Here is a 21,061-nt window from a genome sequence, read left to right as displayed (position 1 = left end):
AAATAATACAGAATGGAAGGGTTGTAGAAGAGCATGAAAATTTGAGAGGAACAATTAGTAAAATATATAAAATAATAATTGAAATAAAGGAAGGAAACACAAAAACCAATACCCTTAAAGAGGTTTGGGAAGAAGATTTAGAGATAAAAATAAATGAAACAGAGTGGCAACAATTATGGAGACAAAGACATCTAAAAAATTTATCAATACGGGTTAAAGAAAATTATTATAAGCTAATATGGAAGTGGTACCTGACACCAGTAAGAATAGCATATATAAATAAAAATAATTCAAAAAATTGCTGGAGAGGGTGTCAAGAACCAGGAACATATATACATATGTGGTGGCAATGTAAATATGTAAATAATTTTTGTGATAAAGTATTTAGAGAAATAGAGTTTATAATGAATATGAAAATTGAGAAAAGTCCTAGTATAGCATTATTATCATTATATAACAATAAACAACTGAAAAAGGAGGATAAAGAAGCGATAACAAACCTATTAACAATAGCAAGCACCCCACCAAACGCAGCGCCCAAACACGAATCAAGGAACATGAAAGGCACTGCAGACTACTTCAACCAGAGAAGTCAGCCATAGCAGAGCACCTGATGAACCCGCCTGGACACAGCATATTATTTGAGAACACAGAAATGCTGGACCACTCCAACAACCACCATGTCAGACTACACAGAGAAGCCATTGAAATCCACAAGCATGTGGACAATTTCAACAGAAAGGAGGAGACCATGAAAATGAACAAAATCTGGCTACCAGTATTTAAAAAACTCTAAAATTACAACAGCAAAACAGCAGAGAGGAAACAACCAGGCACATCTTAACACCTCTCAAAAGAACATTTTCCCAGGCTCAGGCAGGCCTTCAAATGCTAATGAAGGTGGTCAGCTGAAACATTCACACCTAGCTCCAGCAGAGAGCTCTTTGCTGCACCCCAGTCCTTCCACAGATATATAAACCCATTTTCCTATTTCCAACAGACCTCACTACCTCTGAGGATGCTTGCCATAGATGCAGGCGAAACGTCAGGAGAAATGCCTCTAGAACATGGCCCTATAGCCCGAAAAAACCTACAAGAACCTAATAGCAAGACTGCTCATAGCAAGGAACTAGAAAAAAGAAATAAATATACAAATAGAGGAGTGGTACAAGGAAGCATGGAAACTGGCAATAAACGATAAGCTTGCATGTATATTAAAAGTTAAAAAAGGTATATGGAAACAAAGTGATTTTGATGTTGTATGGGGAAAATTTGTAGCAAATGGTTTAAAAAATAAAGAAGAAAAGTTACCGCCACAAGAAGAAATGAGATTTTGGACAGATGATATGTAAAAGTTGTGGCTTGACATGTGGGGAGGGGAGCACAGTGGTGGAAAAAAAAGGGGGGGAATGTTTAAGTAGAACAATAAGACTATATGTTAAAGAGTGTGTTGAATAATATGTAACTGTTATAAACAAATGTATAACAAATGTAATAACTATGATAAAACAATAAAAACACTTTTAAAAAAAGAAAGCTGTAGTTTCAGGAACCGACAAAAATGGAACTTGCAATTTATGGGTCCATCTTTAAACAGACTCTTTAGTCAGTTGTATATGTTTACACATTCATGAACAAAAAGAATTGACTCTCCTTTCACTTATTTTTCCTCTCCTAGAAATGGTAACTGAAGATGTTAAATACATCATTGAAGCTGTATTTTGAAATGGTCATATGACTGGTCAAATAAATAAATAATGATAACATAATTGAAGGTTGACAATATGACCAGAAATAAAGTGGGTGGTGAAAATAAAGACATTAGAATAAAAAACAAATTAGTCTTGTAACTCTGTTTGATCTATAATGAAAATATGTTGAGTTGTTTTCTATTGGAAGTTTGGTTTGCTGTGAGGGAGGCCTCCAATCTGTTGACACATGGTGTGTTTACTGACACGTCTCTTTCCATCTGCAGGAGGCCCCATTCGTGTGTCCTTTCCTCCAGGCCTGATACTGGAAGATATTGTGCGGAAGAATCCTTATGTGAGCAAAGGGGGTCACTACTGGCCCCCAGACTGTGATTCCACCCATAAAACAGCTGTGATCATTCCCCACTGCAATTGTGAGCAGCACTTGAAGTATCTGCTCTACTACCTGCACCCGTTTTTACAAAGGCAGCAGCTTAGCTATGGCATCTACACCATCCATCAGGTATAGTAGTAGTTGAGAGCCCTGGGAGGCAGGAAACATAGGATTGTGCTGGAAATGGAGGAAACGCGGACATAAATCCTACTATATGTTCTTACTAGAACAGATCCATTGAATCAATTGGACTGGCCAATGTGTTGGCTCATCACAAAAACAATAGATTCAATGGGTCACTTTTTACCTGTAATTAAATAGCATAATTATTTCTCAGGAAAGAGGCAAATGTTGAAATTAAAACTGGGAGTGCAGGGTCTTTCATAGAATCATAGAGTTGGAAGAGACCTCAATGGCCATCCAGTCCAACTCCCTGCCAAGAAGGAGGAAAATCTCATTCAAAGCACTCCTGACAGATGGCCATCCAGCCTCTGCTTAAAAGCCTCCAAAGAAGGAGTCTTCGCCGTACTGCAGGGCAGAGAGTTCCACTGCTGAACAGCTCTCACAGTCAGGAAGTTCTTCCTAATGTTCAGGTGGAATCTCCTTTCCTGTTTATTTTCATTTATCGTGTCATCAGCAACCATTGTATTACAATTAACAGAGCAAAAACAAACACAGAGATTAGAAAGAGAAAGAAAAAAGGAAAAAAACCCACACAGATTTTGCAAATTTGGTATTTGGTTAAATGTCCTTTGACCAGTATCTGGCCACTTGGAGTGCCTCTGGGGTTGCCACAAGAAGGCCCTCCATCGTGCATGTGGCAGGGCTCAGGGTGCATTGCAGCAGGTGGTCAGTGGTTTGCTCTTCTCCGCACTCGCATGCCGAGGATTCCACCCTGTAGCCCCATTTTTGAAGGTTGGCTCTGCATCTCGTGGTGCCAGAGCGGTTTGTTCAGCGCCTTCCAAGTCGCCCAATCTTCTGTGTGCCCAGGGGGGAGTCTCTCATCTGGTATCACCCATGAATTGAGGTGCTGGGTTTGGGCCTGCCACTTTTGGACTCTCGCTTGCTGGGGTGTTCCAGCGAGTGTCTCTGTAGATCTAAGAAAACTATGTCTTGATTTAAGTCGTTGGAAGAGACCTCAATGGCCCTGGGAGGGGCCCTTTCCTGTAGTTTGAAGCCATTGTTCTGAGTCCTTGTCTTCAGGGCAGCAGAAAACAAGCTTGATCCCTCTTTCCTATGACTTCCCCTCACATATTTATGCATGGCCCTCATCATGTTTCCTTTCAACCTTCTCTTCCTCAAGCTAAACATACCCAGCTCTTTCAGCCGATCCTCTTAGGGCTTGTTCTCCAGACCTTTGATCTATTTAGTCATCATCCTCTGGACACATTCCAGCTTGTCAACATCTCCCTTCAATTGCAGTGCCCAAAATTGGACACAGTGTGATTGCAGGTGTGGTCTTTCAAAGGCAGAATAGAGGTGTAGCATGACTTCCCTGGATCTAGGCAATAGATTCCTGTTTATGCAGGCCAAAATCCCATTCACTTTTTTTAGCTACCACATAATATTGTTGACTCATGTTTAACTTGTTGTCCACAAGGACTCCAAGATCTTTTTCATACGTACTATCGAGACAGACTTCCCCCATTCTGTATTTTTGCATTTCATTTTTTTCTACCTAATTGGAGTATCTTACATTTCCAGCAACATCAGTGGGTAAGAGAGCCACAGTTCCTCTCTGCCAGTTGCAGGAACCTTGCAGTGGCCCCATACCCTCTCTCTGTTTCTCCATTGGTGTATTTTCCCTGCAGTTAGGAGAATGGAGTGCAACCCAAGCAGTCTCATCTTTGTCTTTCTCCTTTGTAATTCTCACAATAGACAGATAGCCAAAGATGGTTTCAGTGCTAGGCAATAGTGGGGGGGGGGGGGGGGGGGGGCAGTAAGCAGCAAGTTGTGCTGAAGAGCTGAACCCAAGCCAGATGTACTGACAACAGTAGAACAGAAGGGAGTGTTGGGAGTAAGCCAGTATCCTTGAGATCCTTGAAGTGGGATGCGGTCAGCCAGGGAACCTTAGAGTTGGACAACTGAGGTCCTATTAAAAGTTCGTAAAGCTGGAATGCATATCATGAGCAGTAATGTCTAATTGTGAAAAAAATTGTGTCATGAAAGAAGTCTTTCAGTGTGGGTTGTGAATATGTGCATTTGATTCTATCACTCATCTTTCTCAGGCTGAGAACTATATTTTTATTAGAGCCAAACTCTTGAATGTGGGCTTTAAGGAGGCTATGAAGGATGAGGACTGGGACTGTATTTTCTTCCATGATGTGGACCTTATCCCTGAAGATGATCGCAACATGTATACCTGTGACCGGTTTCCTAAACACGTGGCTGTTGCTATGGACAAGTTTGGCTACAAGTGAGTTAAACGGGCATGATATTCCTTCCCCCCAGAGTGTCCCTCTCTTATTTCTGCCCACCTCAACTCTTTCCTTTTCCAAAATAGATATCCTTTATGTTTTTGTTCTTTTCAAAAATAAAACTGTGCTAAAAAGAGTTCCTTTTTACACTATTCCTACTTCTAACCCAGTGGGAATAGTGTGTGTTGTAATAGCTTTATTGTTAGACTTAAGCTCAGGGAGACCTGGGCTTGAATCCGTACTTTGGGCTTCAATTGCTTATGAATATTGCTGCAAGAAAGACTATAGCTTCAAAATGGCCTCCTCTGAAATAAACTAGTGCTGCTCATGAAAGACCTAAAATCATTTCTATGTCAGAGGGAGAGGAGAGGGTACAGTGGAGTTTTAATTTGACTGGACTCACTGTTATTCTGAGGAGCCACCGGTGGCACAGTGGGTTAAACTGCTGAGCTGCTGAACTTGCTGACCGAAAGGTTGCAGGTTCGAATCCGGAGAGCTGCGTGAACTCCCGCTGTTAAGAGTAACATGAAGCCCCTGGTGGATTAGCAGGTTAAACCACTGAGCTGCTGAACTTGCTGATCGAAACATTGGCGCTTCAAATCCAGGGAGTGGGGTGACTGCCTGCTGTTAGCCCCAGCTTCTGCCAACCTGGCAGTTCAAAAACATGCAAATGTGAGATCAATAGGTACCGCTCCAGCGGGAAAGTAACGGCGCTCCATGAAGTCATGCTGGCCCCATGACCTTGGAGAAGTCTATGAACAATGCCAGCTCTTCGGCTTAGAAATGGAGATGTGCACCAACTCCCAGTTGGACACTACTGAACTTAATGTCAGGGGAAAACCTTTACCTTTACTGCTATTTTACCTCTTCTCTCACAGAATTTGCTGTTTTATTCAGTTTATGTAACAGTTACATAAGATTTCACATTTGAATCTATTTTCCTTTTTTCCCCTATCCCATGTCGCTCTTTTATCATCCTTAGATTGCAACCCTGTTCTATCTCAGGGGATTCTAAATGCCAGAAGATATTCTGTAGGATTTTCTCTTGAGATTCTCTGTAACCTACTGCTTTATAAATGCCAATTTCAATTAATATTCTGTTAGGCTTCCCTACAAGTCCTACTTTGGAGGTGTTGCAGCACTCAGTCCAGAGCAATATATGAAGATGAATGGCTTTTCCAACAACTACTGGGGCTGGGGCGGTGAAGATGACGACATTGCAGCCCGGTAAGAATTCTCCTGCCAAATCTTAGTGACAGAAGAGCAAACAGATATATTGTCAGGCATTCAGTCACCTATTGCGCACAAGCAGGCCTGTCATAAGTGCAGGGGGGACCTCTGGAATCCTGGCTCCCAAGGCATGTGGTAATTCCTAGAGCAGTGTTTCTCAACCTTCCTAATGCCGCGATCCCTTAATACAGTTCCTCATGTTGCGGTGACCCCCAACCGTAACATTATTTTCATTGCTACTTCATAACTGTAATTTTTCTACTGTTATGAATCGTAATGTAAGTATCTGATGTATAGGATGTATTTATATTCATTGGACCAAATGTAGCACAAATACCTGATACATCCAAATTTGAATAGTGGTGGGGTTGGGAGACAACGACTAATTTTGTGATCTGGGAGTTGTAGTTGCTGGGATTTATAGTTCACCTGCAATCAAAGAGCATTCTGAACTCCACCAACAATGGAATTGAACCAAACTTGGCACACAGAACTTTCATGACCAACAGAAAGTACTGGAAGGGTCTGGTGGGCATTGACCTTGAATTTGAGGGTTGTAGTTCACCTACATCTAGAGAGCACTGTGGAATCAAACAAGGATGGATCTGGACCAAACTTGGCATGAATACTTAATATGCTCAAATGTGATCACCGTTGGAGTTTAGGGAAAAGAGACTTGACATTTGGGAGTTGTAATTGCTGTGATTTATAGATCACCTACAATCAAAGAACATTCTGAACCCCACCAATGATAGAATTGGGCCAAACTTCCCACACAGAACCCCGATGAGCAACAGAAAATACTATGTTTTCCGATGGCCTTTGGCGACCCCTCTGACAACCTCTCGTGACCCCCCCAGGGGTCCCGACCCCCAAGTTGAGAAACACTGCCCTTGAGCCTGTGTAGAACAAGTATAGTGGTATAGTACAATATAGTCTATATATATAAATTTGTTAGGGGCATCCAACGAGGAAACAAAACTCAAAAACCCCCCAACGAAACTTAACCAAAATTCCCATGCCCATAACACAAACCACAAGGTACAAACATATCCACTCAAAATGAAAAACAACACAACAACACACTCACAAAACGGCAAAACAACAAAACTCAAAAATCCCCCAACGAAACTTAACCAAAATCCCTGTGCCCATAACACAACCCACAAGGTACAAACATATCTACTCAAAATGAAAAACAACACAACAACACACTCACAAAACAGCAAAACAACAAAACTCAAAAATCCCCCAACGAAACTTAACTAAAATCCCCGTGCCCATAACACAACCCACAAGGTACAAACATATCTACTCAAAATGAAAAACAACACAACAACACACTCACAAAACGGCAAAACAACAAAACTCAAAAATCCCCCAACGAAACTTAACCAAAATCCCCGTGCCCATAACACAACCCACAAGGTACAAACATACCTACTCAAAATGAAAAACAACACAACAACACACTAACAAAATGGCAAAACAACAAAACTCAAAAATCCCCCAACGAAACTTAACTAAAATCCCTGTGCCCATAACACAACCCACAAGGTACAAACATACCTACTCAAAATGAAAAACAACACAGCAACACAATCACAAAACGGCAAAACAACAAAACTCAAAAATCCCCCAACGAAACTTAACCAAAATCCCCGTACCCATAACACAACCAACAAGGTATAAACATATCTACTCAAAATGAAAAACAACACAACACACTCACAAAACGGCAAAACAACAACACTCAAAAATCCCCCAACGAAACTTAATTAAAATCACCGTGCCCATAACACAACCCACAAGGTACAAACATATCTACTCAAAATGAAAAACAACACAACAACACACTCACAAAACGGCAAAACAACAAAACTCAAAAATCCCCCAACGAAACTTAACCCAAATCCCCGTGCCCATAACACAACCCACAAGGTACAAACATACCTACTCAAAATGAAAAAAAACACAACAACACACTCACAAAACGGCAAAACAACAAAACTCAAAAAAACCCCAACGAAACTTAACCAAAATTCCCATGCCCATAACACAACCCACAAGGTACAAACATATCTACTCAAAATGAAAAACAACACAGCACACTCACAAAACAGCAAAACAACTGAGCATGCGCATTGGTGCCCAGCCGCAGAAGAGAAAGAAAAAGGGGGAAGGAAAGAGGTAGAGAAGGAAGAAATGAGAGACAGAGGGAGGGAAAGAAAAAGGGGGAAGGAAGGAAGGAGAGAAGGAAAGAAAAAAGAGAATGAAGGAAGGAAAGAGGGAGTGAAGGAAGGGCGAAGATGTAGAGAAAGAGGGAGGGAAGGAAAGAAGGAAAGAGAGAAGGAAGAAAAGAGACCAGAAGAGAAAGAAAAAGGGGGAAGGAAGGAAGGAAGGAGAGAAGGAAAAAAAGGGAATGAAGGAAGGAAAGAGGGAGTGAAGGAAGGGGGAAGATGTAGAGAAAGAGGGAGGGAAGGAAAGAAGGAAAGAGAGAAGGAAGAAAAGAGACCAGAAGAGAAAGAAAAAGGGGGAAGGAAGGAAGGAAGAAGGAAAAAAAAGGGAATGAAGGAAGGAAAGGGAGTGAAGGAAGGGGGAAGATGTAGAGAAAGAGGGAGGGAAGGAAAGAAGGAAAGAGAGAAGGAAGAAAAGAGACAAGAAGAGAAAGAAAAAGGGGGAAGGAAGGAAGGAAGGAGAGAAGGAAAAAAAAGAGAATGAAGGAAGGAAAGAGGGAGTGAAGGAAGGGGGAAGATGTAGAGAAAGAGGGAGGGAAGGAAAGAGAGAAGGAAGAAAAGAGACCAGAAGAGAAAGAAAAAGGGAAGGAAGGAAAGAGATAGAGAAGGAAGAGAAGAAGGAAAGATGGGAGGGAAGGAAGGAAGGAAACAAAGGAAAGAAGGAGAGAAAGAGGGAAGGTTGGCCACAGCAACACGTGGCGGGTAAAGGTTGTTATTTCTATTATTATGATGATGCTATTATTATTCCTCTGAGACCCTTTTAGGCCAACGTTCCCTCTGCGGAAACCATGCCCACTCCAAGCCCTGCTGCGCCGCTTCCCGCACACACACACACCCTGCCGCACACACACACGCAACCCCACTCCTCCCGCCGCTGCACACACACACGCAACCCCAGGCTCCATCACTCCCCCCGCCGCCGCACACACACGCAACCCCACGCTCCATCGCTCCCCTGCCCAAATCTTACCTCCTTTTACTTCAGGCCACCTCCAAACCCCACCCCGCCCCTTCCCGCCCTATCAAAATCTAGGAAAGACAGGAAGGAAAGAAGGAAAGAAGGAAGAAAGAGAAAGGGAGGTAAAGAAAAAAGGGGAAGGAAGGAAAGTTAGAGGAAGAAGAAAAGGAAAGAAAAGGAAAGATGGAAGGAAAGAAAAGAGAGACAGCAGAAGAGAAAGTAAAAGGGGGAAGGAAGGAAAGAGATAGAGAAAGAAGAGGAGAAGGAAAGATGGGAAGGAAGGAAGGAAGGAGGGAGGGAAAGAAGGAGAGAAAGAGGGAAGATTGGCCACAGCAACACGTGGCGGGTAAAGGTTGTTATTTCTATTATTATTATTATGCTATTGTTCCTCTGAGACCCATTTAGGGGGAATGGGAGAGGTGTCAGGTCCCAGAGGCAATGCATTGCATTATTGTTATTGTAATGATGGTGGTGAAATAAAAGGAAATAAAAAGTGAAAGAAGGAAGCAAACAGGGAGGGAAGAAAGGCAAAGGAAGAAAGGGGGAGGGAATGAAGGAAAGAGAGAAGGATGAAACCAAGTAGTGAAAGAAGGAAAGAAAGAAAGAGGTAGAGAAGGAGGAAAGGAGAGAAAGGGGGAGGAAAAGGGGGAAGGAATAGGTAGGTACCTCTCTTTCATAATAGTCCAGATATCTACCTCAACTTTGATAAGTTTTACTATAGGCCACAGCAACGCGTGGCAGGGCACAGCTAGTAATATATAATACTAATATTGTGCCATGCTAATAAATATATTATATGTACATAGAATATTGATCATAATATTGTAAAACAATATAATACTAATAATACAATATAATAATATAATAATCATTTTATATTACATGTAATATTACTAATGACATTACAGTATAGTGGTATAGTACACTATAGTAATATATAATACTAATATTGTGCTGTGCTAATAATATAATATATTGTATGTACATATAACTTGTAAGCCGCTCTCAGTCCCCTTTGGGGTGAGAAGGGCGGGATATAAATGTCATAAAAAAATAAACAAGCAGAAGCTGGGCAGGGATTGGGGTGGATCAGGAAACGAGTTTATATATTTTTTCTGGGGTGTAGGAAGAATGTCACAAATGCAGTGGGATAGATCTGAAGATGCTGAAACCGAGTGTACTGCATGGGGTGTCTTGAATGTTGACATACGTGTACATGTGCTGGAGGCACTTTCAGGTTCCAACCGATGCCAAAATGTCTGTCTGCTCTCCTCCAGGGTGGCGTTGAGCGGGATGGTGATCTCCCGCCCATCTGTTCAGCATGGCCATTACCGTATGATCAAACATGGACATGACAAGGGCAATGAGCAGAACCCCAAGAGGTGAGTGGGAGAGAACTCTTAGGGGAAGAAACCACTTTTGGACAACCAGGTTTCTGCTACACAAACCCAGATAGCCAAATGTACACAAACACTTTCCTTTTTATTCCCTGCAAGCTTTGTTAATACCTGCAGAATCTGTGCTACTCAGGATGTGTTTGTGATGCAGAAGGTACCAGAGTAAACAACTCATGGAGAATATTGGGTTGCTGTGAGTTTTGCGGGCTGTATGGCAATGACATCAGACAAGCCCCAACGTTGGCAGACTTTAGGAAGAGCTTGAAGACCTGGCTGTTTCAGTGTGCCTTTCCAGAATAGGAAACTCCCAGCATCATGTCCCAAATGCACTTTATTAGAGATTTAAGATTGCCGGCACATCGCACCTACCCTAAAATCCTTACATTTACCTGTCATGTCCAGCACTTTTAATTTTTTATTCATTACATTTGGCCCGGCCCTAGTTTTAACTGTGTCATGATGTTATTGTTTAATGTTTTATTGTTTTTGCTTAATGTTTATTGGTTTGCTTGAGTTTTATTGTGTACTTGCTATGTTGTTGTTCTGTTGAGGGCCTTGGCCTTTGTAAGCCGCACCGAGTCCTTCGGGAGATGTTAGCGGGGTACAAATAAAGTTAATAATAATAATAATAATAATAATAATGTTCCAGAAGCATTCTCTCCTGACGTTTTGGCCACATCTTTGGCAGGCATCCTCAGAGGATGCCTGCCATAAATGTGGGCAAAACGTCAGGAGAGAATGCTTTTGGAACCTGGCCATACAGCCCACAAAACTCACAGCAACCAAGTGATTCTGGCCATGAAAGCCTTCAACAACTCATGGAGAATAATTTATTGTTTTGTCCATGTGACATTGATGCCTGACTGTCGTCAAACTTATATAATGACTTGTATTATTTTCAACTGAACTTAGTGAAAGAAAAGAAATCTGTGTGTTTAGCTAGGATTAACACACTAGAGATGACAACCTGGGACAATTCCTTAAGATGCACCTAAGTTGAGGAAGAAGGGATCCAGTGCAGTTATGTTAGAGCTATATAGGTGCTTTTATTTTTATGCTATGGGTGTTTTTTTTGTCATTGTGTGGCAGGTCCTCCTACAATCCCATTTTTCTGGAGCCAAATAATCAGGACTAAATGCTTGTCACTATAGAAAGCTTACTAATTCTAATCAATCTTAAATTTAAGCTATAACAGCACTGAATGCTGCTTGGTTCTTATTCATTGGTAATATTTTCTTCTGAGGGCTCCATGTTGTTGTTTTTTTTGGTCCAGTTGTGTGTTTCCTGAGATAATTTCTTTAACTCAGAACTCATTACCATAAAGTTCCTGTTTTTAAAACTGGACTTTTTTGACCAGTGTTACTCTTCTATCCCTTTTTCAACCTATGTGTTCCTCATCATACCCTGTGAACTTTCTTCAGACAAGCCACTTAAATATAGGTTGCTTACCTTTAACCATAGTTTCCTGAGTGGTCACCTGTGAATTCGCACATATGGTATTATTATTATTATTATTATTATTATTATTATTATTACTTTATTTGTACCCCGCTAGCATCTTGCAAAAGCCGGGTTGCAGCTAAACATCAAAAAAACCAAGATTATGGCAACAAGAATGATTGACAACTGGGAAATAGAGGGAGAAAACGTGGAGGCCGTGACAGACTTTGTATTTCTAGGCGCAAAGATGACTGCAGATGCAGACTGTGGCCAGGAAATCAGAAGACGCTTACTTCTTGGGAGGAGAGCAATGTCCAATCTCGATAAAATAGTAAAGAGTAGAGACATCACTCTGGCAACAAAGATCCGCAAAGCCATGGTATTCCCTGTAGTAACCTATGGATGTGAGAGCTGGACCTTAGGGAAGGCTGAGCGAAGGAAGATAGATGCTTTTGAACTGTGGTGTTGGAGGAAAGTTATGAGAGTGCCTTGGACTGCGAGAAGATCCAACCAGTCCATCCTCCAGGAAATAAAGCCCGACTGCTCATTGGAGGGAAGGATACTACAGACAAAGCTGAAGTACTTTGGCCACATCATGAGGAGACAGGAAAGCCTAGAGAAGACAATTATGCTGGGGAAAGTAGAAGGAAAAAGGAAGAGGGGCCGACCAAGGGCAAGATGGATGGATGGCATCCTTGAAGTGACTGGACTGACCTTGAAGGAGCTGGGGGTGGTGACGGCCGAAAGGGAGCTCTGGCGTGGGCTGGTCCATGAGGTCACGAAGAGTCGGAGACGACTGAACGAATGAACAACAACAAGCATCTCCCAAGGGATTCGATGCACCTTACACAGGCCGAAGCCCCAAAAACACAATACAACAATACAATACCCAAAGCAAATTAAAAACAGTTAAGCAGGAAAACAATAACAGTAACAATACAAGACACTATTAAAACTGGGCCGTCCGAAGTAGGGGTACAGGGTTAAAAGTGCTGATGTGGCAGGAGGGATGTGGGATTAAATATAAGTGCGGTGTGCAGTGTGCAGTGATTTTGGTTCTACTAAGGTGCTTCTAGGATTTGGTGCTGGAGGTTCCTAATCTGAAAAGGAACATTGGAACAGCCAGATTTTCAATTCCTTCCTGAAGACTGCCAATGTAGGGGCTTGTCTGAGATCTTTCGGGAGGGTGTTCCAGAGTCGGGGGCCACCACAGAAAAGGCCCTGTCTCGCGTCCCCACCAAGCGCGCTTGCGACGCGGGCGGGATCATGAGCAGGGCCTCTCCAGATGACTCATGGAGCGTGTGGGTTCGTAGACAGCGATACGGTCACGCAGGTAGGGTGGTTTCAAACCGTTCAGGGCTTTGTAGGAAGCACCTGCACCTTAAATTGGGCTTTGAAAATAAACGGCAGCCAGTGGAGCTCCTTAAACAGGAGGGTTGACCTCTCTCTGTAATGAGCCCCGGTTAACATCCTGGCTGCTGCCCGTTGGACCAGCTGGAATTTCCGAGCGCTTTTCAAGGGCAGCCCCACGTAGAGCGTGTTGCAGTAATCCAGTCTAGAGGTGACCAAGGCATGGACCACCCCGGCCAGATCAGCCTTCGCGAGGTATGGACGCAGCTGGCGCACAAGTCTCAATTGTGCAAAAGCTCTCCCGGACACTGCCGATGCCTGAGCCTCAAGCGTGAGCGATGAGTCCAAGAGGACACCCAAGCTACGGACCTGTGGCTTCAGGGGGAGTGTAACCCCATCCAACACAGGCAGCCACCCTATACCCCGGTCCGGTTTGCGATCGACCAGGAGGACCTCTGTCTTGTCGGGATTGATCTTCAGCTTGTTCGTCCTCATTCAGATAAGACACAGCGGTCAGGCACTTGTCCAACACTCGAGAGGCCTCCTTGGAATTAGGTGGAAAAGAGTAGTAGAGTTGTGTGTCATCTGCGTAGAGATGGCACCCAACTCCAAAACTCCGGATGACCTCTCCCAGCAGTTTCATGTAGATGTTAAAGAGCATGGGAGAAAGAATAGAGCCTTGCGGGACCCCAAGGTCAAAGGTCAGGGATCCGAGCAGGCGTCTCCCAGCTTCACCATCTGGGTTTGTCCCTCCAGGAAGGACCGGAGCCACGACAGAACCGTGCCCCCGAGACCCATCCCAGAAAGGCGACCCAGAAGGATACCATGATCGATGGTATCGAAAGCCACTGAGATGTCCAAGAGAACCAACAGGGTCACACTCCCCCTGTCCAGCTCTCTACGGAAGTCATCCACCAAGGCGACCAAGGCTGTCTCGGTGCCGTGACCAGGCCTGAAGCCAGACTGTGCCTGATCTAGGTAACTGATGTCATCTAGGAAGCCCTGGAGCTTGGAGGCGACCACCCGCTCCAGCACCTTACCCAAAAAAGGGAGGTTGGAGATTGGCCTATAATTGTTCAGCACTGTGGAGTCAAGGGAAGGCTTTTTGAGGAGTGGGCGAACCACAGCCTGTTTCAAGTTGGATAGAAAAATCCCTTGCTCCAGCGATGCGTTAACAATCAACACAAACCAATCAACCAACCCCTCCTTGGCAGATTTAATAAGCCAAGATGGGCAAGGGTCTAGAGTCGAAGTGGTCGCCCTCACAGCCCCAAGGACCTCCTCTATGGTCTCAGGAAGAACAAGCCTAAAATAATCCCACAAAGTTGGACAAGCAGATGCCTCTGTCACCTCCTCTGGCACTGCGATGGAATTGGAGTCAAGCTCAAGGCGTATCTGAGCAACTTTGCCTGCAAAATGGTGTGCGAAGTTGCAACACCAAGCTGCTGGGTCGTCAACGATCTCCTCCACCATAGGTGGGTGAAGAAGCTCCCCGACAACCCGAAACAGCTCCGATGATCTATTTGCTGCAGACGCTATACGGATGGTCGTGAAAGATTCCCTGGCCATCCGCATAGCCACGGAATATGCCTTAAGAGAGGCTTTAGCCCTGCTTGGTCAGATATGTCCAGAAATCTCCTCCACTTGCGCTCTAGCCCCCTTCTCATATGCTTCATCACAGCCAGCTCCTCGGTGAACCAGGGAGACGATCTGTCATGATGCAACGAGATGGGACATTCGGGAGCGATCGTATCTATCGCCCTGGACATCTCCTTATTAGAGATCTACCAAGGCATCGATATAATCGCCAGGCTCCATGACAGGAAGAACCCCAAGATTCCTTAGGAATCCATCCTGATCCATCAGTCTCCTGGGGTGGACCATTTTAATCTGTCCTCCACCCCTGCGAAGGTTGAGGGTCGCAGACAGTCGAAGACTGATCAGATAGTGATCAGACCATGTCACTGGAAGGATGTTTTGTTCTTCCACTCTGATCATTCCACTGTCCGCCATAAAAACTAGGTCAAGTGTATGTCCAGCCTGATGGGTGGGTCCTGATATAATTTATGACAGTCCTATGGTCGTCATGGTGGCTATAAAGTCCTGAGCTGTGCCGGGCAAAGAGGTCTCAGCATGGATGTTAAAATCTCCCAGCACCACCAAGCGCTGGGAGACCAGGGCCGAATTGGAGACCACTTCTGCCAGCTCAGACAGGGAAACTGCTGGGTCGCAGGGTGGGTGGTACACCAGCAGAAACCCCACACTGTCACGGTTCCCCGCCTTCAGGTGGACACACTCAAACCCAGGTGCTTGCGGAACAGCGCATCTGGTCACGGCGATGGAATGCCGAAAGACTACTGCGACCACTCCTCCCCGCCCCCCCTGTCTGGCCTGCTGATGCACTCCGAAGCCCGGTGGGCATGGCTGAGTGAGATTTACTCCCCCCAGCTCATCCAGCCAGGTTTCAGTGATGCATGCCAGGTCCGCTCTCTCATCCAGGATCAGGTCCTGAATGGCAGCGGTCTTACCATTAACGGATCTGGCATTAATCAGCAGGACCTTAAGACTGAGGGGACTGCCATGGAGCCTACCACTTCCTACCTTCTCCAGGGTCGCAAGAACTCTGTTGCGCTTCTCCCTGGGATGTTGGTGACCCACAGATCTCCTCCCCCACAAGACCTGAATGATGTCCCCCTCCTCCGGGCCCACTCCCCCCCTACATGGTTGGGATCTGCGGCTAGTCAACTCTCAGGAGAGGTAGGGCTGGAGTATGGTCTCCCTTGGGTGTTAGATGGGGATGCTTCCGATGATGGGGAGGACAGAGAGTCAGCGAGGGAACTGAGTGGGCTGAACAAGGGAAGTGTTCTTGGGCGGGAAAGAGTGGTTGATTGTGTGGGGACAACTGGGGCAGATGGGGTCTCGAAATGATACAAACCAGGAGGGGGAGCCCTAACCGGGGAACTGTCTGTGGAATTCTCACGGGGACCTGATGGAACAAGGCGGGAAGGTACCCCGGTGTCAAAGAGGGGGCGAATATAGGGGTCCACAACTACCCTTCTGATGGTGATGCCCCATTTCTTTAGACAGGATCACATTGTCCTTAGCTCACCAAGCCATAAATTGTCTTCTGGTGTGATTATAAGACGAGTGGAGCGGTCAGGAGATTGAAAGTCCTTCCGCAGCCATGTTATGGCTTCCAATCTTATTTCCCGTGGTCTTTTTCCTAAGATTTGGGCTAATGAGTCACAGACCGCCCTCCTAGAGGTTCATCTGCCTCTATTTACCATTAGGTCAGCAATGTCTACCGCAAAATTGTCTGTTAGGAGAAGTTGTTCCTGGGCATAAGCTGCAGTTGGCTGAGCAGTATGATCTGATGTTACATTATTAGTTGTCCTCTGGGAGGCCATCAAAGTCCACTGCCACTCTAAGATGTTCTCATTCCTATGTATGCCCGACGACCCTCCCCCACCCTCAATCATCTCATCATCCATTCCTCCTTCCACCCCAAGGTCCAAGGTGCCTTTCTCCTCACTTGGGCCCAAATCCTTGGCCAGATCTGCACACGAAAGATTGTCTGTCCTTGGGGGATCGGATTGCACTGAAATTCCTGATAGGGAGGCAAAGCCTCTAAAAAGGTGGTCCATTTTCTCATTCAGGATCTTAAGTTGAAGCAACAAAAGACTGAACGATTCCTTCAGGAGGTCGTAAAAGTGCAGTAGGTCGTTCTTCACATGAGACTCTGTTTCAGCCATTCCCATGTCTATATTAAATGCCACTCACACCACTAACATACACCCACTCTTACCAAACTCTCACTCACATCCAACATCCGTCACAGTCAGTCATTCTTTCAACACTCCAAATTTCTCTCACCAGCTAATACTCACCCTCACACTTCTCACAAGTATATACATCCAACTACCATTCACCCCTTCCTATGTCTCCACTTTCTTTACCACAGCCGGTCCCATGTGCTCTCCTGGGTCACTTCATACAGGTTACCTTTCATGCAAGGTGTTCATGCAAGTATCCTCTACTTCCAATTCCTATATATATAACCCTATTAGTTCTTCGTACCTCCTGATACAATCAGCAACAACACATACAACATACAAACATACAGCCAAACTATAACTATATAGTGACTAGCCAAAAAAGAGAAAAGTAGGAAAAATTAAAACAACAAAATTAAAAGAGTCAGATGGCAAAGATCACAGCAACAATGATGGAAATATTGTCAACGTTCCACACTTCTCCGTTGCTTAGCAGGCCCGATGGAGATCAGTCGGGGGGCCCTTGCCTTCTCTCCCCTCCCCCGGAGCGGCGGGAGGGTGGGCGCTCAACGGCAGGGCCTGGCAGGCCCGATGGAGATCAACCGGGGGGCGCTTGCCTTCTCTCCCCTCCCCCGGAGTGGCGGGAGGGGGCGCGCTCAACGTTGGGACCTAGCAGGCCCGATGGAGATCAGCCGGGGGCCCTTGCCTTCTCTCCCCTCCCCCGGAGCGGCGGGAGGGGGGCGCTCAACGGCGGGGCCTAGCAGGCCCAATGGAGATCAGCCAGGGGCCCTTGCCTCCCCTCCCCTCCCCCGGATTCAATCAGGGAGAATCAATACAAAATGTTTTACAGATGTTATATCACCCCAGCTACATTAGCTAAAATAGACAAATCACAACAAGGTATTTGCTGGAGGTGAAGGAAACAGAAAGGGACATTTCTCTACATGTGGTGGACCTGTGTGATCGTACAGGAATTTTGGGATAAGGTAATTAAGGAGACAAATAAAATATTACATAACAAGATTAAAAAAAGCCCAGGACTGTGTCTGCTAGGTCTACAGAGAGAAAATAATAATCAAAAGGACCAAGAATATATCAATATAGCTTTGCAGCGGCAAGATTAACCATAGCCAAAGATTGGAAAGGGGAAAAAGGTCTAACCAAAAAGGATTGGAGGGAAAGAATGCGAGAATATATGCTAATGGCCAGACTAACTTATAACAGGAGGAATAAGAGTAATGAGGACTTTCTAGAAAAATGGAGGTTGGCCATGGCATATCTGAATAGAGAGTCAGTAATATAGAGGAGCTCCATTAGGAATTTAGGTTTACCATGAATAAGGATAGATAAATAGGCTTAAAGGCTTCATAGTGTTTCAGTGCGGGAAGTCATGGTGAAGGGTGCACGGGTGTGGGGATGAGGGTTTAGTTTGTTCAGGATAGGGGTTTTGGGTTGAGTCTAAGGTCTGGGGTATGTGTGTAAAATGCCATGTGCTGATTTCCTGTATGTTATGAAAAAATTTAATACTAAGCTCTGACTGAAAGTAGTGGAAAACAGCCGGAAATAGCAAGTTTATGTGTATTAAGATATGTAAATGATAATAATTTGTACATAACGTCAAAATTAACTGATTGATTGAATAAGGTAGATAGGCATGTACACGTCAAAAATATTGGTACCTGATTATATCTGATTTGCAATGGTTTGCTTTTCTGTTATATACCATAATCAAAATAAACAATTTTAACAGAAAAAAAAGAGATCAGCAGGGGGCCCTTGCCTTCTCTCCCCTCCCCCGGCGCGGCGGGAGGGGGGGGGGCGCAAAGCGGCGGGCCCTAGCAGGCCCGATGGAGTTCGGCCGGGCCCTTTCCTTCTCTCCCTTCCCCCGGGGCGGCAGGAGCGGCGGGGGCCTAGTAGGCCCGATGGAACCTCCCCCGGGGCGGTGGAAGGGCCGGGAGCCTCACCAGGTAGAATTTGGGGCTCCCAGGGTCGCCAATCCGCTCTCCGCTAAAGCTCTTCGTCAGGGCCCGGTCGCCAGCCAATGCAGGCCCCACAAGCCTCGCCTCCAAGATGTCGGCTGGAGGTAAGAGCTCGCAACCGTGCCGCGGTGGAAACGGCGAATTTCAGGCCATCGCTGCTGGTCCTCTTATTGAAAGCCTCCCTGGATCTCCACAAGTCCCTCAGGAGGACTCAGTGTGGTGGAAAGGGGTCCGATGGGGAGGTCGAGGGGAAAGTTTTTAGATCCCCCTTGGGAGCGGACAAAGGAGGTGCTGCTCCCGTGCCATCTTGGAAAAAAAATGGCGCGGGAGCGCCTGAGCTGTCTGTGCGATTCACAGTTGACCACGATAGGAAATAATTGATATACTCTGTTATAGAAAACTGATTGTGTGCTCTTTACCATACTGCAGAATATTGTCTAAATAATACTATTTCACTAGAAATTACTGTAAACAGAATGCAGTTTCCCCCTAAACTACAAACGTATCAGTAGAGAGAGAGAAGGCAATGCTTGAATAGGTTTTTCTTGTTACTTTTTCTTCCAGATTTAACTTGCTGGCCAAGACAAGAAGAACGTGGAAACAGGATGGCATGAACACATTGGAGTACCAGCTGCTTTCCAAGGAATTGCACCCTCTCTACACAAATATCACTGTCTTCATTGGCACTGAGAAGGGAATGCAACGGTCCACGTGAGGCGCTTGTTTCGGAGTGGCATGGAACAAGATCCTTCCTCTTGACATTGCTCCTGTACTGAGAAAACCAAAGAATCTGGAAAGGGATGTCTAGCCCTGAGCACTGCCGTTGTGTCATGGGGAGACTGCAGTGGCCAGCAACGTGCCAGGGTAGTTGTCCCAGAGACTCAGTGGGAACTTTATACACACTTTCCTTCCACTGCCCCCAGCAGTTTTATCTTGGGTGGTAGTGGAGCCTGACTTTTGGGGACTTAGCTTGTGAGATGCCTTTCGTACCTTGGTTAAAGGAGCAGCACAGTAAGACTGACCTTTGCAGTCTGAACCTCCCCTGTTGCTGCACTATGGTTTTTCTTATTAAAGTGCAATTTATTTTACAAGTGTGTCGCCAAGTGGAAATTTTTCTGCTAGAGACAAAAGCTGGGAAATACTTGAGGTGAGCTGTGCTATTTTCCAGGACAGGTCTAGTTGGTTGGAAAGAAGCCCGTGCTGTTTGTTCTGCTTCCAGAGCTGCCAACATATAAGCAATTGAATGATTTTGCCTCCAGCAGGTACTGGTTTGTATTTAAGGAAATTGTGTGCCTATATGCAAAGTATCAGCAGGGCCTGGGGAGTCATGATAGAATGTCACAATAATTTATATTTCTTTCATTTAGCTTTGACCCCGGTTAGTGTTCTGATCACGAGCTTCTGCTGCAGAAACATTCTGCCCACCGGGTTACTCTGTGCAGCACCAACCAAGACTTGGAGGGCGGGGAGGCGGAGTTGCAGTTGTCTATAAGGATTTTATCCCCCTGATCAGACGTCCCATCCCACAATCAACTGCATTTGAATGTGCCGGCTTTAGGATAGGTGACCGGGACAGGATAGGGATTCTGTTGGTGTACCGACCACCCCGCTGCACTACAGTCTCCCTACCTGAGCTAGCAGGAGTGGTCTCGGACATGGCATTGAGCTCCCAACGGCTTTTAGTCCTGGGAGATTTCAATGTCCATGCCGAGGCCTCTCTTTCCGGCGCGGCTCAGGACTTCATGGCCGCCATGGCAACCATGGGCCTGTCCCAACTAATATCTGGTCCCACCCATAGCGCCGGGCACACATTGGATTTGGTATTCTCTCAAGGATGGGATGGGGGTGACGGGGTGGAGGAGCTGACCATCGCTCCTTTGCCATGGACCGATCATCATCTGATCAGGTTTAGACTAACTGCACCTCCCAACCTCCGCAGGGGTGGTGGACCCATTAGAATGGTCCGCCCCAGGAGACTTATGGATCCAAATGGATTCCTGATGGCTCTTGGGGATTCTCCCACCTCCTTGGCTAGCGATCCTGTCGATGTCCTGGTCTCTCGCTGGAATAGTGAGTTGACCAGGGCCATTGATATGATCGCCCCGGAACGCTCCCTCTCGAATAGCCGAGCTAAACCAGCCTCTTGGTTTACTAAGGAACTGGCAGCAATGAAGCGAGAAAAGAGGAGGCTAGAGTGC

General features: G+C 45.4%; 1 protein-coding gene across 2 annotated transcripts in view; it reads left to right on the top strand.

Moving 5' to 3' along the window:
* Positions 1 to 19,954, top strand: part of LOC137095497 (beta-1,4-galactosyltransferase 3-like) — an 89,031-nt gene extending 69,077 nt beyond the window's left edge. Inside the window, exons 4-8 of one of the 2 annotated variants that reach the window (XM_067462240.1) lie at positions 1,976 to 2,211; positions 4,311 to 4,498; positions 5,604 to 5,726; positions 10,202 to 10,306; positions 19,428 to 19,954. In XM_067462240.1, coding sequence (XP_067318341.1) covers positions 1,976 to 2,211; positions 4,311 to 4,498; positions 5,604 to 5,726; positions 10,202 to 10,306; positions 19,428 to 19,578 — 803 coding nt within the window. In that variant the 3' untranslated portion in view covers positions 19,579 to 19,954. The remainder of the gene's footprint in view (positions 1 to 1,975; positions 2,212 to 4,310; positions 4,499 to 5,603; positions 5,727 to 10,201; positions 10,307 to 19,427) is intronic. The other variant, XM_067462241.1, reaches the window with a different exon arrangement.
* The last annotated feature ends 1,107 nt before the right edge of the window (positions 19,955 to 21,061 follow it).

This window comes from Anolis sagrei, chromosome Y, assembly GCF_037176765.1.
Source record: "Anolis sagrei isolate rAnoSag1 chromosome Y, rAnoSag1.mat, whole genome shotgun sequence".
NCBI classification, from domain to species: Eukaryota; Metazoa; Chordata; class Lepidosauria; order Squamata; family Dactyloidae; genus Anolis; species Anolis sagrei.
Note: the sequence above shows the minus strand (reverse complement) of the source record. Positions and strands in the feature narration are given on the sequence as shown.